This window comes from Gasterosteus aculeatus, chromosome 7, assembly GCF_964276395.1.
Source record: "Gasterosteus aculeatus chromosome 7, fGasAcu3.hap1.1, whole genome shotgun sequence".
In the NCBI taxonomy this organism is placed as follows: Eukaryota; Metazoa; Chordata; class Actinopteri; order Perciformes; family Gasterosteidae; genus Gasterosteus; species Gasterosteus aculeatus.
In genome coordinates, this window is record NC_135694.1 from 10,562,904 (window position 1) to 10,589,385 (window position 26,482).

At 47.8% G+C, this 26,482-nt stretch overlaps 1 protein-coding gene across 5 annotated transcripts; it reads left to right on the top strand.

Annotated features, from left to right (window-relative positions):
* The first annotated feature begins 841 nt into the window (after window positions 1-841).
* kirrel1a (kirre like nephrin family adhesion molecule 1a) lies at window positions 842-26,376 on the top strand. 5 transcript variants are annotated; one of them, XM_040181843.2, is made up of 15 exons: window positions 842-1,161; window positions 13,242-13,391; window positions 16,403-16,552; window positions 16,635-16,792; window positions 16,886-17,036; window positions 17,352-17,457; window positions 17,754-17,902; window positions 18,083-18,210; window positions 18,687-18,813; window positions 18,971-19,071; window positions 20,510-20,726; window positions 21,039-21,146; window positions 21,348-21,475; window positions 21,757-21,870; window positions 23,816-26,376. In XM_040181843.2, the coding sequence occupies exons 1-15, from the start codon at window positions 1,116-1,118 to the stop codon at window positions 24,554-24,556; spliced, it is 2,574 nt and encodes an 857-aa protein (XP_040037777.2). In that variant the 5' UTR covers window positions 842-1,115; the 3' UTR covers window positions 24,557-26,376. The 5 variants fall into 5 exon arrangements, with proteins under 5 accessions (XP_040037777.2, XP_040037779.2, XP_077961831.1 ...); XM_040181845.2 differs by having other exon boundaries at window positions 21,793-21,870; XM_040181844.2 differs by having other exon boundaries at window positions 846-1,161; window positions 21,039-21,143.
* The last annotated feature ends 106 nt before the right edge of the window (window positions 26,377-26,482 follow it).

Genomic DNA, 26,482 nt, shown 5'->3' on the forward strand with positions numbered 1-26,482 from the left:
CGCCTGATGAAACACGATGAGCAACAGAAATCATGCAAACTCGACCACAGCAAATGTGTCAAAATGATTACGCCCTTCTAAGTGGGTTTATTTGTCATTTTTTTCATAATGTATTTTTTGCCGGAGTTGGTCTGTGAAAGATCCAGGGGGGAGAGGAAAAACGGGGCAGTGCTGCTGACGTGCGAGAGAGAGAGAGAGAGAGAGAGAGAGAGAGAGAGAGAGAGAGAGAGAGAGAGGAATGCCTGTTAATGAAATATGACGTCAAATCAAACAGATTACAGCAAGGACAATACCGGAAGTAAAGCGTTGCTGCATTGAGTGAATTTCTATTATATTGTGTTTTTTCAGGTAATGTAAAAAATCTTATTGTGTAAAAGAAGACATCTGTACTGTTTCGTTTGTCAGTGGGCAATAGTTTGCCCACCCAATCCTTACATGTATAGGTTGTAAATTAGAGCATTATGATTGGGGGATATATATTTTCCCAGGATAGTCATTCATTTATCAACATTGTTTAGCAATGTCTCCCACCATGCTTTTAAAATCAAATTAGTGACCAGATAGTAATCCATTAATGTGTCCTGGAGGGTTTTGGGGTTGCAGAAGGCCCCGTCCATACCTACACCCATCATTATACTTTGGAAGAAAACATTGTATTTGAAAGTGGCAAATGTTTCGTTGAGGGTTGTACAGGATTATGCATGTATCACGGTTTAATTGTGATTAGCAATTGTACTAATAGTTATATACATGTATATATTTACATTTTCTTTAAATTCTCTTGCATACTGTACATCTTGCAAGGTGAACTTTATTTTGAAAAAGCAACCGACGGTTTCCGGTGTCTCGCGCTAGCTTTCCGCCTCAGCACAGAGCGGAACACTGACTGACGCTGAAGAGCGAAGAAGAGGAGAGAGAGGCGGACAAAAAAAAGGCAGAGAAATGCTGTAAAAGCGGAGCGCGTCCAAGTCGAGCCCGAGGACCGAGGCGCGAGGACGACGCGGGGGGACGGTTCTTTCAGAGCATAGTTGTTATCAAAGTCAGCAAACTCCCGCTTTTTGATGCTGTGCTCACGGAGGTCTGAGCCAATAACGGACTTATCGGTCGGCTGAACCATGCAGAGGCTGCTGCTCCTGAGTTTGCTGTTGAGTTTTCAAACTGGTAAGGCTGCATTTCTCCCTTTTTTCTTAGCGCATAACTCACGGAATAATGTCTGAATGAAATGTGTGAAACCACAGAGGGCTTTAACTCAGAGAGAGCCCTGCGCCCCTTTTCTGCCGGGGCGACGCGAAGAGAGGAGCGTGTAACGTGATTTCACAGCGTTCCCATATGAGCCGCAGCAATGGATCACCTCGGGCCTGCGTGCGTGTGTGCGCGCGTGCCGCTTCGCGCGAGCGCGCCCGCGCGTGCGATAACGTGTCCCTACCGCAGCAATGGATCGCCACACTTACACAAAATATTATATTATTATCAATATAATATATATCTATATAGGTATAGATATATATGACCTTTTGCGTATGACAGACCCCCCCCCCCCCCCCCACGCGACACAGGACGTGACGGGAATGACAGTGATGGAGCAGCGCTGCTCTACATGCCAGCAGCACCTCCACCCTGCTAACGGGGCTCAGTGGCTTGTCTGGCATTGAGACCACTTCCTCAAGCCCCTGGACTGAAAGACAGCTTGTATGGTTGCCCCCCCCCCCCGCCCCTAAGACAAAAACACCACCCACTTGTGTCCTACCTGCTTGACACAAAGCCGATCTGGGCACAATGAACAGCGGCACCCATGCACCCCCCCCCCACCCCTTCCATACCTGCAGGGTGCCAGGAAGGCTTGGTGTATCATGAGCTGAGTTGCTGGGAGACGGGAGGCTGTGGGGGGGGGGGGTGATGGCTATCATTTCTAAAAGCTACCTGTTTGAATGGAGGCCTATCTGTCCATCTTCTTGGACACGCCTCCACAGACCCCCCCCCCCGCCTCCCACCGTTGTCTACCTTGGCTGACCAGGAGCGTGCACGCGTCCAGTCCACCACTCCATCATAGGTGGTGGGTGGGGGGGGGAGGCGTGTTCGGGAGAGGGAAGGTATGGAAGGGGATGATGTCACCGTGTCTGCCAGGCTTTGTATCGCTCCGCCAGGCTTGCTGTGCTCAGCATCCCCCCCGTAGCGCGTTGTCGAGGTTCACACAGGCACAGCGCACTCTTCATACAGTGAAGAGCAGGCTCCTCTTCATCGATCCTCTAAAACACGTATGACACAATCTGCTAATATGCCCCCTCCCTCCCCCCTCTCTTCCTCCCTTGTTCTCTACATGGAGACCTCTTGCTGCGGTCACATGCTGTTGCCCTGTTTGTCCAAACTGTTTCAGTCCACATGACTAGCTCAGTGACACTGATGACGTTCATAAACACACAAACACACACACACACACACACACACACACACACTGATAAACGCTGCCTGTTCACGTGCTCGAAGCCATGTGCCCTATTGTCTGTGTAGGAGGCGTTACTGTAAGTCCATCATTGCTCGAGCACAAAGACATTTCGCTCCCTCAAAGACGAGATCAGCGGGCTGCATGTGGAGCTGCGTGTTGTTCAGTTCGATGGAAAATGGTTTAGTAAATGTACGGCCTAGGCTTTTATAAACAACAACAAAGGAGGAGTAAACATAACCCAGAGAGAGCTGGAGTTAATGGCCTCAAAAGAGGCGACGCTCGTCTTAGGTTTTGGGAGCATCTTTCTGAAGAGTCTCAGACTCTTATCTTTTCATTAGACAAGTAAAACAGCATTTCATGGCCTGCAATTTGCACACACGTAATTGCCTACGCGTGCTAATGATTGAATGGTTAATTAGTCAAGCGTCTAATTAAAGCTTTGGTGAATCAGAATGTTTTTTTCGATTCAGTATGTCGAGCTACGCCACTGGTGTGGTATTCATTTAGCATCCCGGCCTCGTATCTACAACCCAACCGGGTCATACGACCACCATTAATGCGGCAGCACAATCAACCATCGCAGACACTAACGACTTTCGCTTCCCTCAGAGCAGCACAGCCTTGAGGTTGGACTCACGGCACAGCGGCACCGGCTCAAACACCGACTCGGACGAGGCGTCCTGGACCAGAGTGCCAGAGCCGGGCGGGGAGTCAGGGAGACGGGCTCCTGTGTCGTGCGCCGCGGAGGTCAAGACGCGTTAGCGCATTAGAGCCTAGCTCACTATAACCCCCCTCTCCCCTGTTTCATTACGCTCATGCGACTCTGGAGAAATTCAACCGCTGATGTTGGTTCCAAAGGGATGGGGGGGGGGGCCGTGGTGGGCTGTAATAACCACTAAAGCTGCTTCCTGCTCGTCTAATGGCTCTGACAGATTTGAGCATGAGCCGCAGTGACAAAAGAGCCACCTACAGAAACTCCACCTCGTCCTCTCACGGATCTCATGGGTGATGACTTACAGCGCGAACCTCTCTGGCAGCGGCGCGATGCCGGAGCTCCATGGCCATCCAACCATTTTGTGGTGCTGTCGCAAAGCGCCTCCGAGGGTAACCGTGGAGTGTAGCGGGGCAGAGGTCTGTTTTAAGGGAGATGTGGCTCCGGAGCATCCGACCGGTTTCACGCCATTTGGGTCAGTCAGTTTGTATTTCTTATTTTTAAGGGATCTGAAAGAAGCCCCTTCAACTGACACGAGCCACTGAGAGCGACCAGTGGAGCCGTTCGGGGAGCCCAGTCTGGGAATGGAGCCCGTGGTGTCACAGTGCACATCCTCGCCTGTTGTTCCTCATTCAACACATTCTTCAGCTCTTCTGTCGCGGCGGGTGTTTGTCCGTGTGCGACATGGCGACCGCTGCTCCCGTCAGATATGTTTGCTGAAGCGCATTCCAGAGGAAAAGTCAAAAACCCCGATCGGCCACAGAAGAACGTCGTCAGAGAACTTTTCATCATCACACCTTCTATTCTTCATACTGTGGTCGGAGATGAACTCAATCAGAAGCAGAACGTTTCTCCAGTGAGGCCCGGAGGATTAAAAAGCCCCGTAGTCTGTTTGTGTTTGACGGGCCGGGGGCATCCGAGTTATAAAAAGACAAAGGGTAAAAAAAAACACACTCACTTCCCCCTAAAATGTTTCTTTATGCAGACCCTCGAGCAAGAGAGGAACACTTCATCACATCTGACTGAATCTATTGGCCTTGTTTTCACAAACCGCACGGCCACATTCTGCAGCGAGGAGCGATTTGGGGTGAGGGCCAGGGGGGCACGTTGCAAAAAAAAAAAAAAAGTGGATTTGGGGGAGAGGTGCGAGAGAAAGACGGGGGACAAAGAGGGGTAATCTTGCGGGCAGGTGGGTGAAGCCTGATGAAGAGTTATTAGACTTCTTTTGGTCTGTTTGAAAGGTGGGTGAGGTAGAGGGGGAGTGGGAGTGGGGGAGTTAAGACACCATTGTTGTGTAGTGAGGACGGTGCGCTGGATGAAAAGAAAAGCGAGCTGGCGGAGAGGGGAGAGGGAAGAGGAGGACGAAGGGGGGGGTCGGGAGGCCAGCGGCTGACAGAAAGGGACTATTACCCAGGCCTGACTGCTCCCTCAGTGGGGACGGGGAGACTGCTCATTCAGACCGAATGTGCTCGAGGCCCGGCCCAAAGGCGACGTGTGCAACGGAATCCGGCGTGATTGAACCCACGCCAGAGGTGCCGGTAGGGCTCTTGCCCCGCCCCCGCCCCCGCCGAGGTTAATTGGCTTTAATCGCCGTCACTGTTCACTTTCTTCTCCGCTCCCTCGCCTCTTTCTGATCACCAGAAGTTCATTTGGTCTCCCTTTCTGTTCTGACTTACTTCTTACTCCCTTTCTCCTCCATAACCCCCCCACCCCCACCCCACCACAACCCTGCACACACCATTACTTCTCCTTCTCTTTCCATCTCCCCCCTTTCTCTCTCTCTCTTGCTCTCTAATAAGTTCCAGATGTGGTTCCTGCATTCCTCTGGTCGGTGGAGAGAGAAAGAGAAGAAGGGGAGGGGGTGCTATGAGTGGTGGGGAGGCGGTGGGGGAGGGGACAGGAGGAGAGGCACATGAATTAAAACAGGGAGCGCATGATGAAGAAGAGGAGCCCATGTACTGGAACAAAAACACGCGCACACACACACACACACACACACACACACACACACACACACACACACACACACACACACACACAGGGCTTTTGTGTGTGTGTGTGTGTTAAAGGGAATGGGGGAGGGGTGATGTCGGTCCTGTAACCTCAAAAGTTTCAGGACATTCTCCTCCTCCTATGACCCCCCCCTCCCTCCTCCGTCCTCCCCCTCGCCCCCTCCCTCCGAAGGAATGTGGCCGACGCTGATGATGTCACTTCATTTCTCCGCTCTCCTCTACAGGGACACGAGAGGGAGAGACTCGACTCGCTCCATCCATCTTCCCTCTACGATAACAACATTAGGGTCAGCCGACCAACTAAATCGGTTACCACAGAGCGGCGAACGCTCGCCGTGTAATACAACAGCCTGCGGGCTAAATGTCTGCAGATTGCAAATAATGAGTCAACCATCTGTTTGCGGTGATAATCTTCAATGGCTTTGAAATCCAGTCATTAAAACCATTTGGTTTAGATGCATTATTTTGGGCAAAGACTGCCAAATGGCAACCTAATAATACGCCCTTGAAGCTTACCTTCACTCCCCAGCAGGGATCCCCCGGTTAACATCTCGTCATTTCAAGTTAATGGAAAGCGTTCTACGTGTCCAATGACATGTGGGCCAGTGGGGAAGCGTACTGAGGTCTCAGATATAACTTCATAATAACTCATGATCAAGAGATATCGAGCTGAAAAAGTGGAAATCATTGCTATCCTGAAAAGATTGTGCTCCGCGACGTTGAGAACCACTACATCAGATAAGCTGTATTATTCATAATGTTATCTCCAGGATTTCTATCTACCATACTGGCGGGGGGCTCCGTATGAATGTTGCTGTGCTCTAAGAGGTCAAGGCCTCTGACTTTTATTGGACGGTTTGTGACAGATGCCCTGGAAAGAAGCTGCAGCACATACCAATAAAATTAGATTACACTGGATTGAATTAAAGTAGACCTTGGAGGAGGTGATTTATCAATGGGACGCTGCTTGTGAAATAGTCCCGCTGCTGGATTCCATTACCGGGGCCGTGGATTTGCGGGCCGTCTGAAAGCTGTCGCAGCTGATGGCGCCGATGTTTATACGTGGCGTTTGGAGGCGGCGTGGCTTTGCGAACGGTTCGCTGCCCCAAATCAATTGGGAACCACCGCCTTGAATCATGGATTCATCACGATATCGATTGTGCCAGTTGAATTCTGCGGCGACCCTCTGTGCTACAAGCGGCACAGCGCGCTGCTGCAGAGTAGCAGCTTGATATGTATGTATCCTCTTGTTGAAGCTTATCCGCAGGACGGCTATTGTTAGTCCCTGTCACCCCTGGTTACAGCGGAGTATCCTTTGTCAGCCGCGCCGCACGGCGGCCGCACAAAGGCTCGTGGATTACCAGTGACGGGCCGGCTTTCTAGCGCTCCAGCATATTCATGTGCCCGTAATGTGTCCGATGCCTCGTCCACGAATTATCATATTACCCACCACTGATCCTGGGGTTGCCATGGCCACTGTGTCATTGTGTCAGTGGTCCTCACTGGCTGTAGCTATGGTAACAATATCTGTAACAGGGGTTTGGTACGAATTAAACTCTTCAGATGTGATAAGCGTGTGTGCGTGGAGCCTCACACATAAACACACACACACTGGATAGAAAATTAATGCGCACACCTTTTACGGGACCATGTGCGCTCTCATGCATCACTCGTCAGTATCAAAATGGTCGGACAAAGCTCTGGAATAATTTCCCTCCCGCCATTTCCAAATAAACAGTTTCTACAGCAACCATTTTGATAGTAATGGAGGGAAGGAACGAGAGGGAGTGGCGGAGCGAAGGAGAGGCAGGTTGCAGGTGGAAAGGTAGCCCGGGAAGGGAATTGGGCTGCAGGTGGATGGAGGGCGAAGGAACTTCTTATAGATGCCTGGCAGACAAAGGGAAGTGAACGTGGAATGAGAAGGGGGCAAGGCCACAAGGGAGATGAAGAAAGAGAGAGGTTGCTGACTGCTAGTAAGGGGGAGGACGGCAAGGTAAGGCGACAGAGGAAGGGAGCGAGCAGGCAGACAATGCGGCAGACAAAGGAGGGAGTCTGTGTCTTTCTCTCTGTGGCTCTTTGGCCGCTCTCTGCTCCGTCCCCACCTCCAGGAGTCACCTTTGTGCTTGAGTGACACGGTGTCAGCGGACTCAGTGGGATGCCTCCTTTCACCCCCCCCATCCACGTCTCTCCCTCGTTCCTATAGCGCCATTGCCATGACGACGGGTTATTATGTCCGTCCAGCCAGGCGGCCATGTTGTTGAGGGATGGCACATGTGGAAGAATTCCCACGGTCAAATTAATAGAGGGAGAGACAGCAGTGTATAGACTTGAAAGGTGAAATGACAACTTATTGATTAGTTGGCTGACAGACCAATAATTAATACAAATCAACAAATAATTAACACAATAATTTGTTCTGTTATTCCCAGTACATCTCTGTTTTTCTACCAAAAATGAAGCCATTGCAGAAGTGCATTCAACTGGTCTATTAAAGTCTAAAGAAGAGAATGACTCTTCTCCTTGATTTATTGCCTTAAACATGACGTCTTGTTCAATGCAACAGGAAGTTTATTTAGTTAATGGTGGTCCCATTTAGAGCTAAATAGACCACAAAGCAGGCTTTATGCTTTGGGGGCGTGGCTACCTTTTGATTAACAGGTTGCTATGTTTTCTAGAGTCGAAATCTGTTTCCTTGAAAATGTCTTAGTCAGCCATCAGTGGTACGTATATACACAGGGGTACCCCTTCGTGTCACTTCTGGTTCCAAGAAATCAAGATGGCGACGGCAAAAATACCGAACTCCAGGCTTCAGGACTGTAGTCCAAAAACATCCGCTTCTTAAATACAGGAACAAACAAAATGTTTTGAAGATAAATAATTATGTCATGAAAATAACCACTCCGGAAGAGATGCAACTTCAAAAAAAAATGTATATTTCATTTTCTAAATTGAATAGTTTATAAAGTTGCCTGGGAGGATATTTGCCCTTCAAGATCAAAATATATCTGTAGTTATGAAGGAAAGATAGTCAAGATACATTGTTTTGCAGTGCATTTCTTGCGTGTCTAAATATGCTACATGGTAATGCCTACAAGATGCCCACAGTCATAAAAACAGATGTAGGCTACCGTGCATGAATAATGCATGTATACAATTCCAATGCACATTGCTGTGCTGCTGTCACAGCTCCAGGTCGACTCTTTACGAAAACAAACACTGGATATTTGAACACGTTTTCTGAATGAAAAAGGAGGATCTAAGTCTAAAAGCGCTCCTGCTCACACTGACACACGCACGGATTTGATTTGACTGATGGAGTGACAGCTAGATGTATGTACAGTCGTCTGCAGAAAACAGGGAGGGGAAAGTCAATGCCGCATGACTCCCGTGGCCTCAACTTTGTCCTGAAACAATGATGTCATCCTCCCCCGTTACACTTCAGCGCTCTGTGTCTGTGGACGTCGCCGTCTCTTTGTTCCCACTATTCCTGAATCTCATTTCCCAGCAGCCTCTCCGTGACACCAACGCATCGGCGATATGGAATTAAGACAGATAACAAAATCAATTTGGAGCGGATTGACTAACAGTGTAGCGGGTTGGGTTGGGGGGGGGGGGGGGGGTGGCTATTAGTTGGATCGGCGGAGGGAGGATGAGGTCATTGAAAAATGGGTGTACCGAGCGCCGGGGAGGATTTCATCAGAAACCCAGATGCACATACGCGTGCGCTCTCGCGGACACGCTCGTACAGAAAACTTTCGAGAGCAGCTACTTTCCACGTCAGCTGTTGCTATGGCGACGCAAGTCTGTGATCCAGTCGAGGCGCAGCATTGGCTGGAGAGGAGCAAGGGAGGGGCGGGCCGGGGGACTTTGTTGGAGGGACACGGAGGGGTACGGGGAGGGCGCCAGACACAAAGATAATTACATCGCTGCATAACAATCCATACAAATGCCATTTGCTTTAATGGCGTCTGATTTAATGACACCAAATGCCATCAGTGAACATTTCCCAGAACCCTCTACTGCATGGCGTCCCTTCCAAACCTCGTGTCCTGTCCCGCAGATGGAAGCCAGGCGAGGGTTGCGTTTGAACGCCGTTAAGCAAGCTTTGACATTCGCCACCTAACAGCAGGGTGCCAAGTCAAGAGACCAGCAGCACACTCAGTAAAAATAGCTGCAAACATCATGGCACCCTTTGACCCTTTCAGTCGTTTCCGGGCCACACATTGACGGTTCATTACCTTGCTTTTAAAAAACACCACGCAAGAGGTGCTCTCGGGCAAGTTTGCCGCGGTGGTTCACACTGGGGCGGCGCGTCGGCGTGAGTCACCCCGCCAAGCTGTGCGCGCTCGCCTGTGGCTTTGTGTCAGCTTCGACAAGCCGAGGTTGGTGTCACGGGGTCTGCGGGGGTTGTTGTCCTAGCGCCCCCCCGGCTTAATCCTAATCCCTTTCCAAACTTTGACTACAGTTGTATTTAATCCTAGACTAAACTGAGATCCATTCCCAACAGAGGCGGAGATGCTCCGCCGCGGCTCGGTCCGAGTCTCGGTGTAATCCGTGCGCAGGAAACCACCTCTACATGTCGATTATATGTCTGGGGTTGTGTTTGTGTGTGTTGGTTAGCCCATGTGGTGAAGGTTAGGTCATCTGCGCTGCCTGTTTTTGTTTGTGTGGGTGTGTTTGCGTGCATGCGGTCACGGTCGCAGCTCTCCGTGACCGTGGGCTTCGAGTGGACCGGGTGCTCGCAGTCTCCTGGTAGTGTCTTGGGGATCAGTGGCTCAAGGAAATCAGGACACACTCTAAATTTGTCACTGCAGCATAACCCACATAATGAAAGAATACAAGCTCCCTCTCACACACACACACACACACACACACACACACACACACACACACACACACACACACACACACACACACACACACACACACACACACACAAGCACATACAGTCATGTTGAAGTGTTAACTGGGTAATATGGAAATCAGAAGGCGATGAGCACATGTTGAAATGAGTCAGTGTTTTCACTCCTCGGCCTTTGCATGGTTGTTTTTTCTCTCTGCAGATTGTGTAGCCGACACTCGGAGGGTTCAGTTGGGATTATGTTTGTGGTTTACTGAGGCAGTTGAGGGAATACCTCCCGCTTGCATATCTGAGGAGGTGGAGGGAAGGATTTGCTTGGCTTCAGGCTATTGTCAAGGTTGCGTGGTGGTTTAAACCCAGCTAAACTCTCTTTACATTTCAATGTATGAGAAAAGGCTTTTCTGGCTTTTTAGGATAGTATAAATCCTCACTGTATATTCCAGTAATTAGCGTTAGACGGAGGAGTTTTGTTACATAAGGGTGCATACAGGAAATTAAAGCAAAAAGAATCCTAATGTTAATCTTTTGTTTATGGTAGTCTAATGATCATGCATTATGTAACTCAATTAAATAACCCCTACAATGGGCCTGGGACATTTATATACCAGATTTCTCAGAAAATCTTGACAAAATAAACGTGTTCGATGAGCAGCCTCACTTGTCTGGAGGTGGTGGAGAAGGTGGAGCACCTCCTAAAGACCTAACTTCATCATATTTTTTTACACATTTACAGTGGAACCAATGACTAGTTTTATGTAAGAAGGGTCACACGTGACAACATACATGCAGAGAATTCCTCCTCATTATTTAGGCAGCTGTTCTCAATGAAACAGCTCACACAAACCGCATCCCCCCCCCCCCCATCACCACAAACTATCTGGTGAGCACATCAGTGAAGCATTTTGACAGCTAAAGAGACACACCCTGTCAAAAAAGGTCACATTTGTAGACATTTTAATGAAATAAACAGAAGAATACAACTGCGCTCTGTGCTAACTCATCATGGAACACCGCTAAATAGAGCTGGACAGAAATGAAATGTACAAGGTCCTTCTCCATCGTCGGTGTTTCAACTAAACTAAATATTGGTTTAAGTGTATGCCATATTTAGAATGCTTTCACCAGTTTTACATTTTCTGACAGGCAGCGTAGGTTGTTGTTGTATCCATATGTCCTTACAGCCAGACTGAGCCGTGGTGTTTTTTTGGGGAGGTAAAAACATACATTCTTGTGGTGTCAGTGTTTACTGGCACATTTGAAGTATATGCATCCTTATGGTTGAAAGGCTTTGGATAAAAGCCTCAGCTAAATGACATTTAATGTAATGTAATGTAATATGCCATTATTTTCATAGCCAATTGTTGCTGCTACGTTTGCTTTGTTGATCTTATTAATCCAGTTAATTTAGTTGATCCTCAGGGAGCAAATTAAGAGCCGCTATTATTATTATTTCCGGTTCAGTGCAAAATCATTCTAGGTATGCGTGCTGCAAACCTCCATCTGCATCTGATTCCATTTTCACCATGTATCTTTGCCCATCTCCTTTACCTTGAGAATATTAATGTGCTGCACTGTCAGAAGCCATTGCTGTGATTGGTAAGGAAATCTTTTTGCATGACTGGCTTCCTTTCGTGTTATCAGGCATATCTTACCTCTGCAAATTGCACCAAATCTGACATGATGGGGAGAGAGGGCACGCCTGTGTACGTGGAAGAGAGGGGAAACGTGGGAGATAGGTCAGGATGGGGGAGGCGGGAGGGGTGGGGTCCACAAGAGGCATATGAAAGTTGTTAAAAAATAGTGAGAGAGATGGGAACCTTCAGTGAAGCGCTGGAGGGCTCACAGGGAGAAGTGTGAGGGAATGAGGGAGGGACTCTATGTGAGGAGGGAGGGAGGAGGGGGAAAGTGTTAAAAAAAAAAGTGGAGAGGACAAGTGAGAAGGAGGGATGTAAATGGTAGGAGGTGAAGAAAAGGGAGTGAGGGAAAAAAAGTGAGAAAAGAGAGCGACGGGTGAGCAGGGTGGGGGGAGAGAAAGTGCCGGAGGGCTGATATTTAATGTGATAAATGAGTTCTGACAGTCCGCCTCTAACCCCCTTCCAACCAGCGAGGAGGAACACAGAAATAGAAAGCATTATGGGTAAGAGCACGTGTACGCCATAATGCATGTATACGGAAAGGAGGAGGTGCATACGGTACACAGCGAAGGAGAGGAAGGCAAAAGGACATTCACACATCATCATCATGGATGTACAAAAGGAAGGAGGAGAGGGGGGGGGGTGCATAAGGAGGAGAGAAGCAGCGTGAAGCAAAGCAATTTGGGCAAAGGACATACAACAGTATAGAGAGAGAGAGACAATAGAGAGAGAGAGATAATGGCTGAGGAGGTGTGTGTGTGTGTGTGTGTGCGTGCGTTGGGGTACTACTGTGCAGCATTGGGCTCCTGATTTACTGTACGAGATTCTGTGAACCACCAAGTGGGAGAGGGGACAAGAAACAAAAGCCAGGGACAGAAACGGAGGGAGCGATGCAAATCGTCCCCAGCGTCTGGCCCTCTCCGCTACTGTGTGGGGGGGTGTCCTGTCTTCAAGGGACAGCTAATTGCAACTTGTCCTCGTACGGCGCGGAACAAAAGCACAGGGGGCTCCCTCTTGTCCCTCCTCGTATCGGACGGTCGGCCGGCGCTGTGCTGGTCTGCCTGCTGTGGACCAGAGGGAGAGAGTCCAGGACACAATGACCACCACTGTAGTTTGGGTTGTGGAGTGGAAGCCTGGGAGATGACGCATAGGGAGGAATGAAGAAGGGGAGAAAGAGAGACGGGGGCGTGGGGGAACAGGGGGGAGAGTTTTTAAGAAATGAAAGTCGGACGCGAGAAGGAGAGAAGGGGCGTGAGAGGCCCTGTGGCTTCGGCTGTTTGATCTCCCAGCTCCTCTTCTGACTCAGCGTTATACACCTCTTCCTCTTTCTTGTTCTTCTCTGATTTCCCCCTTTGTTCGACACCTCCGTCTTTCCGCGCCGCTCGGTTAAAGTCTGTAAGTGCGATCAAAGATGGAATTCCATATCCCGCCGGGGGGATTCAATCAATTAACCATAAAACCGTGGCTACAATAATTTGCAACACATGCGTTTGGGCTGATTTTATAGTGGCGAATTGCAAAAATGAGAACTTGACAAACCCTTCTCTCCCACTTCCCCGTCCTTTCTCCTTCTCTCCAGTGTGGACAGCGAGGTTCTCTCAGGAGCCGGCAGACCAGTCGGTGGTGCGGGGCCAGAGGGTGATCCTGTCCTGTGTTGTCTTCAACTACTCGGGCATTGTTCAGTGGACCAAAGATGGCCTGGCTCTGGGCATCGGAGAGGACCTGCGGGGTGAGACATCACACTCAGGCTTCCTTCACTCTCTTCAGCATTTTACAAAAATCCCCTTTTTGCAAAGCTGATGCTGATACTTTTGGATGGGAGCTGCTGATGGCGAACTAGAGTTCTTCCTGGTTCTCTTTAAAGCCGCAACTGCAAAGACGTCTCACGGCTTGATCGTTACGCCACAGTTCAGAGTGCTGAGCGGCGACATATGTTAAATGTATGAAGTTTGTGCCCACGGTGGCTCAGCGCCAACATTTGCAGTGCTCCTGAACTCATGCTGAAACCACGAAGGCCCCCCACTTAATATTTAGGGACTTTGAATAAATCTGGATCAAGTTTTAGACCTGACTAATACTACAAATGGACAAACACCAATTTTATAACATGCACGCTAACTATACTTTTGATACCGAGTGCTGTTCATCCATGGCCACTTTCCGAGGTGTTTTGAACCAGGAGCCGGACCAAGGACCCCTGGACCAGCCACCGTTGGTGCTTTAGCTCCACACATGTTTTTAGCTGTTATGTGTGTTTAGCTGTATGTTTATTGTCACAATAAGCACTAAACAGGCAGCTATGATAGGCTGCAAAGGGCTCGCTCCCATTAACTAATAGTTCATCTATGACAAAAATACATACATATACATACAGTATATATATATATATATATATACAGTATGTATATACATTAAGTAAAATATTCCTGGACTGAGCCAACGGGGCTGTTTAATGTTTTACAGATGTGGAATTTGGTTTTCCCCTAACAGCCCTTTGGGTGGCCCACTGTGACGTTGCGTGTCTCTTCCTGCGATGGGAAATATATGCTGACTAAATACGTTTGTAGTTACAGCTAGATGAGGGCAGCAAGGAGACAACCGGGCTCTTGCGCAGGCTGGTTGCCGCCTCCTTCTGCACATATCAGCCAATGGTAGAGGGTAAACTCTACGCTCCCTCGGGCACATTTTACAGATTGACACCTTCCCAACTCGGTCAGGCAGCATCACGTCATCCTCTCTGTCGCATCGGCAGTGGGCGACATCAACTAATAAGCGCTGCATAAAAGTCTTTATTTTTAATGAGAGTCCGATACACCGACTGATTTATATACAGCCCTCATTCATGCAGTTTGCCCTTACTGATCACTCCACGTTTTTGTCCCTCACAAAGGACATTTCCTGTCTCATTTATTAAGTCTCTCGCTTGTCTGTATGTCCACAATAATTTGAGACACAGCTTGTCTAACTTTGACAAAACTGCGGGGATTGATGCCTCTCATCGCTCCATCGCGCTGTTTTCTGTTTTGCGCTGATTAGACCGAAGGGTGCAGAGCAATTGCGGGTCGGAGCCAGTGGGCGCATTTCGAACTGATTGGTCCAGAGGGAGACGGCATCGTTCATGACATGCTGTTTCCTTGTGTTTGGTTCTTCCATCCTTTAACCGTGGTTTATTTATTTTCCTTTCCTTTATTTTTTTACCTCCATTCTCCTCCTCATCCACCGTGTTCTATGACTTTGGCCTTCATTACCCTCTCCTTCTGTCCTCTCCTTTCGGCTCCACCTCCCCTGTCATGCTATTCCTCTGCGACCTCCTCCTTTATGCTCCCATGTTCCTTTCTCTCTGTTGCACTGAGCCTACTCGCTCCCACTCTCCATTTAACTTCTCTTCCATGTCTCCCTCCTCGCCCTCATCTTGCTTGACATGCTCTCCGCTTTCTCTCTGTCAACGCTTCTGTCCCTTCTTTCTCTCCTCCTCCCAGTCCTCGTCTGTCCTTTCTCCATTCCTCCTGCCCCCTTCTTTCTTCTGCCTCTCTTCCTTTGAATCATACTGTTACTGTTACGGTCCAGTGCTTCAAGCCGAAGCTTTTAAATAAAAAAACTGAATGAACGCTGGCCACACAGAGTTTGTGTATGAAGCTCTGTCCCTCTGCCCCCCCCCCCCCCCCCGCCCCCCCTCTCCGCTCTCTGGGCTTTTCATACGTTTTCTCGCTCTCAACATTTCACATGCAAATGCACACAAGCACACACACTGGCACACACACATGCAGAAACAAGGACGCACAAGGTTAGGCGAGCAGCCAGCTCAAATGGAGGGGCTGCACATGGAGACGACATAGCAAATTTCACATGCAATCTACGGCTGGGCAGCGAACATGAAATCTGCACCATGGACTGGAGTCGATTTGAGTCCTCTAAAACGTTGCTGTCATAATGCATTCATCTCTTAGCCTGCTGGTGAGAGAGAGCATGGATGCCACCTAACGGCGAGAACGTACGGCAGCGACACAGCTGGGCTGTGTGGCGGATGGGGGGAAGGGAGAGGAAGGATCTGAGAGGCAGGGCCCTGTGTGCTTGATTGTGTGTGCGTTGTGTAAGTGTGTGAATGTGTAGGTTTGGACATGCAAGCGTGTTTGCGAATGTCTATGACATCGTGTGTCCATGCATCTCTCTGGTGTCATACCTGCCCCTTTCATGACACTGACCTGATGTTTCTGTCAGCATAAACTCTCCCGCACTGCGTGATGTCACGTTTTATTTAGTTTTATTCAGATACAGACCACACGGCTATGTGGGGATACTGACACTTTAGGTTTAGGACAAGTTTAGGTTTGAGGGTTTAAATATTAGAGTGACATATGTTCGTCTTCTGCCAAAGGAATTCAATTGGATTTTTGTGAAGGAATGTAAAACTAATACTAAAAGCAGAAGGCTAAATAAATATGTATACATTTTTAAATGAAGTTCTGAGACATCTGAGTCCCTTTAATGTAATAATATTCATAATAATACATAATACTAAAGACGCTTTACAAATCATTGTTTTCAACAAAAGACCTAAAACACATTACACAGCATTAGTGAGACATTAAAAGTCATTTTGAAGAGGTGCGTTTTTTATTTTAATTGAATTGATTTTAAATAGACATTCAAAGCCACCAGTCCAAAGTGGATCTAATGTGTGTGCTCGATAACGGTTATGTTTTTTTAACGTAATCTACTATGTCTGTCTCCGTGTCGCAGCCTGGCCCAGGTACCGCGTGCTGCGCGTGCAGGAGTTGGGCCAGTACAACCTGGAGATCTTGTCTGCTGATCTGTCCGATGACTCCCTGTATGAGTGCCAGGCCCCCGATGCCGCCCTGAGGTCCAGGAGGGCCAAACTCACCGTCCTCAGTACGTGTTTGTCGGCGCACACGTCCATTAAAAGTATGTGAGATGTTGCGTGTGTTTCTAACACGCTCTTCTCCCGCTCCAGTCCCCCCAGACAACCCAGTTATCGATGGGGGTCCGGAGGTGTTGCTGAATGCGGGGGAGTCCTACAACCTGAGCTGCGTGTCCCGAGGGGCCAAACCTCCTTCTGTGGTGGAGTGGCTCAAAGATGGTCTACCTGTGGAAGGGGCTGCCAGTACCACTGTGAGACCACATCCCCACTGAGCACGAAGCATTTCTACAGTATTTTATCTGGATCAAAGGTCTGAGCAATACCTTTCTGCATTCCATCACCAGGAGGTGCTCGCGGACAGGAAGAGGGTGACCACTCATAGCTACCTGCCTATCCAGCCCCTCGACTCCGACACCGGGAGGAACTACAGCTGTGTGGCCTCCAACCTGGCTGTCCCCAGTGGGAAAAGCACCACTGTCACCCTCAACGTTCACCGTGAGCAATGATATTGAACAGAGATGGAGACTGGTTGTAATCCACAAACTATCGTTGCGTTTGCAAAAACACAAGATTCATTACATTTACAATACATAGTTACCCTGCTAATTATCTCTTACATAAGTACATTTCAGGCCTATTAAAAACAACATGACGTCATATTCTGAAACATAAAACATCTGCCAGCTGCTGAATGTTTTATAGAAATGACTGAGTAATGCATAGCAGCCATTTTGCATCCGGAATGCAGCATATATCAGATGCTTTAAGGCTGCTGTTATGTGAGTCTCTCTCTCACTCTTTCCCTTCCAGATCCCCCGACAGTGACCTTGTCCATCGAGCCCCGATCTGTCCTGGAGGGGGACAGAGTGACCTTCACCTGCCAGGCTCACGCCAACCCTCCTATTATGGGCTACAGGTCTGCATCCACGCACAAACACATAGTCACAATAAAAAGTCTCAATGGCAGGAGCATTTATATGACAGCAAATAACTATTTGCTATGTGATGATTTGTGGAGTAAAGTGCCGTGTTTTACCTGTTAGCAGCGTGTGTCGCTAGTGCCTACACGTTGAGAGCCGTGTGCCGGCGACAGACATTTCCTGAATTCCATGTACGCAATATTTGATGCGATTTTTGTTACAAACGGATGTGGTTTGTGCTTCTCCGTTTTGAAAGGAGTGGTGTTCACGTTTTCATTGTGTGTAACCCTAGTTGGGCCAAGGGCGGCGTGGTGCTGCAGGGCGCCAGGGAGAGTGTGTTCACCACCAAGGCCGACCACTCCTTCTTCACCGAGCCGGTCTCCTGTCTGGTTTTTAACGCTGTGGGAAAGACCAACGTCAGCATCCTGGTAGACGTTCACTGTGAGTCACACAATACTCATCTCACCTTGTTCACTCGCCATGGCTCACTTCACTCGCTCCCGTGTGGAGTCAGAGGATCAAAACACACCGTTGATGTGCTTCTTTTTCCTCTTGAGCAGCTCCTTTGGCATTGTTACCCATTGCTCAACAAGGAACATCTCTCTGTTTCTGTGTCTCCAGTCGGTCCAATTCTGTTGGTGGAGCCGCAGCCAAAAACCGTAGATGTTGACTCTGATGTCACCCTCAACTGCAAATGGGCGGGGAACCCTCCGCTCACACTCACCTGGTTCAAAAAGGGGTCGAACATGGTAAGCAGCTAAGAGCCCACGCTTTCCTCTGTTCCTGTAGTCACACGATTCTTACAGTTCATGCAGCCTGTCGTGCAAGGGCATAATATCCGTTGGTACACCTAGATTTATCCGAGGATTTTGGACTTAAGACAAAGCAGGTAGAGCACAGTGAATGCAACGTGCCTCATGGACTGACATACACTTTCCTACGCTTATCTAATCTGTCTTGTTCAGGTATCTCTTTCCCTGTAGGTGGTTCATATTTAGCCATAATTTTCCCACAGCTAATTCTCCAGTAGATGTGGTTGCTGGGGCAACTGTAAAGCCTTTATGATGGGTTGAAAGAGGATGTGCAATTTTGTATTGTTAGCCAGTCAGAGTAGTAGAACAAATATACTAAAATAAGGCCAGACGTACAGATATGCAGCATGATCAGTGCAATACATTAATCCCTGTCTTGATCATATTTGTGTCCTTTTTTCACTTCCCCACAGGTTCTAAGCAACAGCAACCAGCTGTATCTGAAGTCAGTGAGCCAAGCAGATGCTGGCCAGTATGTGTGTAAGGCCATCGTCCCACGGATAGGAGTAGGAGAGACTGAGGTCACACTCACCGTCAACGGTCAGAAAACATCCATCCAATTAATGTTTCACTGCCTGTAGATGAAAAGCATGTACTTTCTAAAAGGGCAGCTTTTAAAAAAAGAAATGTACAAAGCGGTGGCCATTTATTTGGAGGTCAGTGCACTCATATGTCCTCTCACGTTTGACCAATGCAGGTCCCCCCATCATCTCCAGTGATGCCGTCCAGTATGCTGTGAAAGGAGAGCGAGGAGAGGTGAAATGCTACATAGCTAGCACACCTCCTCCAGATAAGATTGTGAGTGAAAAGAAGAAGAAACTTTGACAAAAGGAAATACTTCTACGCCATCGAACCAGTAATTATATTTAGCCAAGAATCAATTATTCAGACCAAAGAAACGGACACATGAGAAAAAGCTTCGATCACATGGAGTGATGGGGTCGTAGCCATTTGTCTTTCGCTGTTCCTAAATGGCTCTACTCGTGCACGGTAAAGGCTTTTAGGCACCGTCCCCCATTCTTTTTGAGTGGTGACTCACCCTTAAACTCTCACAGAATTTCCCTCCTTGCCATCACATAAACAAACCAACACTAACAGTAAGCCGCTCCACTTTTAGCTCCTGCGTCAGAAATCGGCCCAGATGCTTTCCCCACTCGGCCGCATCACAGAGTAGTAGTAGTTCCTGTGACTGATCCATCCTGACGCACAGTGCACGCTCCTAATGCGAGCGACGAAGGTTGGGACAGAAAAAGATTTATGAAATATAAAGGAGTGGAGAGGAACAGTTGTCCCGGTAAACGCCACGGCCAAGAGATTATCCTTTTCTGGAATAAATGGGCAGATTATGGGAACATGTGGGTTTATGCATAATTAACTTTAGTACATTACTCCATTACTGAATAATACAGCTGCTTTTAGTGGCTTTAATATTGGAGACTATTCAAGATTCACACCAGCTACGCCATCCCCACCCACCCCCACTTCAGTCTGCAGCAGCATACAGTCTGTTGTCGGTCTGAGTGTGTTTACATGTGGGGGGTGTAGATTCCTTCCTCCTTATTAATGAATAGATCCATATTTGTGTTTCTGTTTTTATCCCAAATTAAATATTGTGAAATTGCCTCCAAACAAATAGAGGAGGAGAAAGAACGTGTTGATTAACATCGATGAACACAAAGAAAAATGTGTCATGAATTTTATCACATCAGAGTGATCATGGTTGATATTTTATATATAATCATAGGCGATGATCAGACCAACGCTGCATACCGTGAGCACAAAACAAATCGCTTCAATAAAAAACAAGCATTTTGACTTTCAGAAGCGTGGAAAGTATCAAAACTAAGTTATTCCACTCATCCTACACCCATTACTGTCAGTCAGGGTTGCTTTTGAATGGCGATCTAGCGGCACTGCCTTGGCCATCGACCTGGTCCCCCTTGTCTAACGCAGCGCTCACTCACAGAGTGCAGCCCCCAGTGGACTGATTAGAAATAGCAGCTACTGTTATAGAAATGCTAATTATGTCTTTCTGTTTCTTTCAGTTCTCACAAAGGGTTTTATTGGTAGATGGCCTGTGTAGTAACAATTCATTCATGATTCAAATCTATCAAAAGAAAGATATCTGTTCAGGTGTGAACGAGTGAATAGAATTTTTATAGAACTCAGAGATAAGTCAACCCTCCCAAATGGCACTTATTGTGATATCATCTAACATGGTGTGTGTTTGCTGCAGGTCTGGGCGTGGAAGGAGAACGTGTGGGAGAAGGAGAAGGGGACGCTGCTGGAGAGGTACACGGTGGAGCAGAGCAAACCGTCTGCCGAGGGCGGCGGCGTCCTCTCCACCCTCACCATCAACAACGTGATGGAGTCAGACTTCCTGTCCAACTACAACTGTACGGCCTGGAACTCGTTCGGCCCGGGAACCATGATCATCACATTGGAGGAGACCGGTGTGTCTCTAGCTCTCTAACGACTCTAGCTACGGACAAGACAGCATGTAGTGTTTAAATCCAGAAAATAAGTACTACAGTTATCGCATCGTTATTTAAAACTCTGGACATAGTTTATCGGTTTCTGTATTGTCAACCAGAAAGAGAACCTGATGAACTATGGTCATTTAGATCAGACACGTTTTTTGTCCATCATATGTCATCTAGGTTCAACTTTTTTTCTATTAAGATCTGGATTGTGCAGCTACAGGCAGAGGGCATCTTTACTCAATCCAACTCTTTCCGTCTCTCTTTCCCTTCCCCTCATTTCAGAGGAAGTCCCGGTGGGGATCATAGCTGGTGGGACGGTGGGCTCTACCATCCTGCTGTTCATCTTTCTGCTGGTCCTCGTTTTGATCTTCTACCGGCAGCGCAAAGGCAGTGAGTCATTCCCCCATGAGCTCCACACATAAAGACCAGATCTACATGCACAGTATACGTTTTTACTTTCCTCATCATCACAAGACCAAATAATCAGCAAACCAAAGAAAACCAAACCCCTCAATCCCCCAGCTTGTGAAAACACACCGGCCACGGTGCGTGTGTCCAGCTGCCTTCAACCTTGCCGTGTTGTGCTTCCAGGTCGGCGCGGGGTCACGCTGGGTAAGCCCGACATCAAGGTGGAGACGATCAACAAGGAGACCCACAGCTTAGAGGAGGACTCCGGCAGCGTGTCCACGGCTTCGCGCATGGTCAAGGCCATGTACTCGGTGAGAAGCAGCGGGATATGTGTGCTCGGGCCGCACACTGTTTACACAGCCTGCGGTTGTAGAAAAGAAAAACCTCACATTAACTTAGTCACCTCTCCCTACACCCCACACTGCACCTTTGGACTAAAAACAAACTGTTTTCCCCTGTAATCACTCCTTTTAACACTTTGAATTCCATTTTCTCTTTTCCTGTCTTGCTCTGTTGCCTCCTTCCCTCTTCCGTTTTGTTACGGCACATTCTCTCCTCCTTTTTGTTTTTGTTTTGTTTTTTGACGGTTTAGTTTCTCCCCTCTGTGTCCTTCTCTCCTTCCAATCAGCCCTTTAAAGATGACATAGAGCTCAAGTCTGACCTCCGCAGCGACACCCTGGACACCCGCCAGGAGTATGACCTGAAGGTGAGCTCTTTAAAAACTCGTTCACATCAAATCCAGAAGCAGATTGTTTACCAAATCCAAACAAGCTGGCACTTTATGCCAAAAGCCTAAAAGATTGTGGTGGTGTAGTACCTACCTACCTACCTACGACCTATTTTAGTTTTACCTATTCCGTTCACTGTACGTACTCCTATCTCACTCCTTTTCACTAAATATACTACATTTACTCACATACACTGAATATACTTGTATTGTGCACTTCTTTATTTCTTTTCTTTTTTTCTATTTAATTCTCAAATTTAATTTAACATGTTCTGCTCTGCTATTTTATTGTATTGTGCATTTTTAATGACTGCATTGCTGCTACTGCTACACACAAATTCCCCCCCGGGGATTAATAAAGTATATATCTGTCTAGTAACAGTTAAAAAAACAGGCAGAAAACATACATGTTCAAAAGAAAGTCAAAACAAGCAAGACCCGTGTACTACAAAGATGCCGTGTCACGGTGGGGTCATTATGGTTGGGGTTGGGAACCGACAATATACAACCGGTACCTACTGGACCGAAACGCTACACAGATTACGGTGCTTCCTTTCGGTTAAAATACATTTTTCTAAGCAGCTAACGACAGCCTATCGTTTGTTTAGTCACGGTAGCTAGCAAGCCATTAATGCACCAACAATTAATGTATTGTTCATAGTTTAAAGCTAAACGTTTTAAAAGATTTAACCTTTAATTCTTTAATATCGTCAATCGTGGTTTCGTGCTCTTACATTATTTATTTATTTATATGTAATCCCAATTGATAATTGATTTGGTCTCAAAAATCCAGGTGAATTTATTTTGTGAACAGGTGTGTAATTAAGTCATTGCAACGTTAACATACATAATTCACACAGTGTAAATTTCCCATTCCATTTGATTGGCAGCCAAGAGAAGACAAAGAGGAGATTTAAACAAGTATTATCTCCTATGAGATGCTAAAGGAACAAGAACATCAAACTCAAGGCCCGCCGGAGGGTTCAGTGTGGCCCTCCGGTGACTTTGTTATGTGTAAAAATGACAGAAAGACATAAATTACATTTCTATAAAAGCTGCGATTCCTAAAAAGTCGACCGGACCATCTGCATGACCTATTACATATTACTATTAATTCTTGTTTCTTGTTCTTTTTAGTTTGTGTCCTTATGGTTGAAATGTACTTTTTGTAAGTCGCTTTGGATAAAATCGTCAGCTAAATGACATGTAATGTAATGTAATAATTACTACAGTCCAGTTAAAACAATTCCACCTCCGGTACAAAATCTTGTGGTTGTCTAAAGCCCTGAAGAGTATTTATCCGGCATACTCTGCCCATTCAGATGGCATGAATCATTTATACGTTTTGACACTGTGCGGCTGCGATTAGGTGGTGAATGTATTTTTTTCTGCGTAAAGCTGCCAAAATGTTCTGTTCCGCCCCCCTGCATGAATATTTTGTGAGGGCAAACACCAACCCTGTAGGGCTGCCTTGGATCACTTTGAAGAGACGCAGACAGGAATCCACCCCAGGTGATGGTTAGATCACCCTCTGACAACAGCCTCGGCAAGACTTTTTTCTCCTTCCCCGCTGCCTCAAGCAACAAAGCCGTGAGACAAAGTTGTGTGGGGGTGAGGTTTGGTAGATTAGAGGCAATGAGGGGCCACAATCATGTCAGAAATAGTAACAATATGATGCGAGTGTAGTGAGCAGGGAGAGCGCCCTTCCCTCAACCACACAATGTGGGCAGGGATCCACCCTGATGGGGACGCCAAGTCAAGAAAGCAGAAAAGATCACTGCAGAATTACAATTTAGTTCCTCCTTATCTGGTCCAAAATTTGGGACACTGGCGTATGGAAAATATATTCCCCCTCATCATACCTCTTGTTAATGCCCACTCTGCGCGTTTGCCTCCTGCTGTTTTTCTCTGCCTCTGTCTTCAGGACCCCACCAACGGCTACTACAACGTGCGAGCCTCCACCCACGATGAAGGCCGCCCTGCCTCCCGCTCCACCTTGCACTATTCCGACTACCGCTCCCCCGCGGGGACACCGGGGGGCGCGGCATCTATCAGCAGCAGCGCCGGAGGCTCAGGAGCCACGGCCAGCGGAGGAGCCCCGTGTCCCCCGGGCCCCCTCACCTCCCCGGGCCGCCCGCAGGCTTGCTATGACCCTCGTCCCCCCTCCAGACTGTCCCACATCAGCTACGCCCAGTTCAACACCTTCACCCGCGCGGGCCAGCAGCAGCAGCAGCAGCAGCAGCAGCAGCAGCCGCCGCCTAACGCCTCAGTGGCCAGCGACTTCCCAGGAGACTGCAGCCTCCTGGACTCCAGCTCCCAGCTGGCCTACGACAACTACGGATACCCCTCGCACTACCAGACCTACCGCATGGGCTTCGCCCCCTCCAGCCTGGCCACGCTGGAGGCCTGCCCATCCTATGAGATGTACGGGTTGGGATCAGGGGTGGGACCCGGGGTGGGACCCGGGTTGGGGGGCCCTGGGGTCCCCATGGGTACCGTGGGTCCCGTAGGTCCCGTGGGTCCCGTGGGTCCCGGAGGTCCTGCTCCCTCAGGATCAGAGACTGGACTAGGGAAGTACGGCAGCTCCACTCGCTTCTCCTACACCTCGCAACACTCTGACTACTCCCACAGCCGACACACACAGAGGATGCAGACTCATGTGTGAGGCGGAGGGACGCAGAGGACCCTCACAGTCTCAGCAGAGCATGAGGACGCATCTTATAAATAGAGTCACATCCAGAAACACACATAGTCATAGATTTACACGCACACATGATGACACACTAACACAGACACATACTGCAGAACTCCAGAAAGACATCACACGCAGACACACCCATGCACAGAGCCCGAAGACCCGTGCGCACGAGACACAGATAAACAAGAGACTAGTGGGTAAAGAAGGAGCTTTAGTGAGACAGGGAAGGGAAGTTCCACACAATTTCAAATTCCCTCACTCCCGATGTGTTTGGATATGCTCTGAAAGAGCGGACGGCGAAAGTCACAATCAAGACTGGGACAGAGAGCAAGAAGCAGAGGGCACGAGCGTACACAGATCTTTTGCTATGAACTGACTTTGTAAATGATGAACGAGGAAGAAGTGACTGACAGTCAAACATGGTAAAAGCTGATCCAGTGGAAGTCATTTCTGGCCGCCATCTTTTTTTTCTTCTTTTTTTCGCTGGTTGTCTTATTCGATCCTCGTAGAGCACACGTATAATATCCCAGAATGCCCTTCTGTACAGTGGTTGGTGCCATTACACCTGCCGGGCGACGTATGGGAGTGTGTTGTGGCTCGGATGGGGGTTGGATGGGTGGTCATCAGTTTGCACTGCATCTACAGTATTCATGCTTAGACGTCCCTTATCTATATCTGTGTAATGTCTTCTTTTCATTTGCACACCAGACTAAAGCTTTGTATTCTATTTTTTAACATTACAGAATTATTTTTGTCAGTGTAAAACATGTAATGTGTATGTACGGACCAAACGTTGGAGCGTGAGGATGCTTAACCCGGTCGTCTGCCTGGGTGAGTTGTGTCAACAGCGTGGCCATTCAGGAAGGTTATATCGGTGCATATAAGAAACCTAGTGCCAAGTGTTCATATTGTCCTTCACCTTAGACCATGTATATGCAGTAGACGCTCCTTCTATCAGTGACTGTTGCTTTCCAAAGCAGGCGTGCGGCCTTGAGTCATTCCCAGACATTTTTCATAGGCTGGCGTCCTTTTTTCTCTGAGCTCCCGACTACAAGCGTGGTGCAGAGACAGAGAGAAAACATACAGATGTTGGATTTAGAACTGAGTGGCCTTATAGGGGATCATGTCGCACATTTCCATTTTCAATCATTCCTCATCGTCTGTCTGCCAAAAAAAACAAAAACAAAAAACGGCCGGAGGAGAATGTGTATGGAGAGGTTCAACGAAGGCTTGTCCACGATATTGACGCGTAGTACTGTATGACTGCGAGTGTGTGGGTGTGCGAGTGTGAGAGAGAGATCAAGAAGGAGTGTGCGGGCATTGGCACGCACATCGCTTTGTACAGTGTGTTTGTTTGGAAGTGTGAATGACTCCGCGCGTATGGTAAGCATACTGTAAACACGCAGCGCCCGACTCGAGGAGTGTGCGTGCGGCTGTTGTATGCTTGCCTGTGTGTATACAGTATGTGTGTGCATGACTGTGTCTTAAGTGTGCGGGTGTGTGTTTCAGTATATGTCCACATAGTTTTCTCTCAAAATCCTGTTACAGTACTTTTATACCTCTGGTAGGACTGTATCCTGTATTATTGTGTCTTTGAATTTAGAAAAATCCAATGTTAATCTTATTGTACTGTTCTTCGTAGCAGAGACAACCGTTGATGAAAAGATGTACAACAAACGTTATCAAACTCTCATTTTTTAATTTCATTATCTTCAATATTTTTTAAAAATGGTATGTAATTATTTTTCCACAGTATTACATAAATAAAAGCACTGTTTTTTATAGAAGCATAGTGTTTGGAGTCGTGTTTGGGAAGATTGGGATGAGCAAGTTCTCTATTTCAACAACTTCAATGGAAACGGACACAGCATTTAGAAACATTGTTATTTCCTT

Bases quoted from the DNA above. Each gene is read 5' to 3' on its own strand.
- kirrel1a (XM_040181843.2), top strand. From the start codon at position 1,116: ATGCAGAGGCTGCTGCTCCTGAGTTTGCTGTTGAGTTTTCAAACTG. The intron at 1,162-13,241 runs GTAAGGCTGCAT...CCTTCTCTCCAG, and splicing joins GCTGTTGAGTTTTCAAACTG to TGTGGACAGCGAGGTTCTCT. The intron at 21,476-21,756 runs GTGAGAAGCAGC...TTGACGGTTTAG, and splicing joins TGGTCAAGGCCATGTACTCG to TTTCTCCCCTCTGTGTCCTT.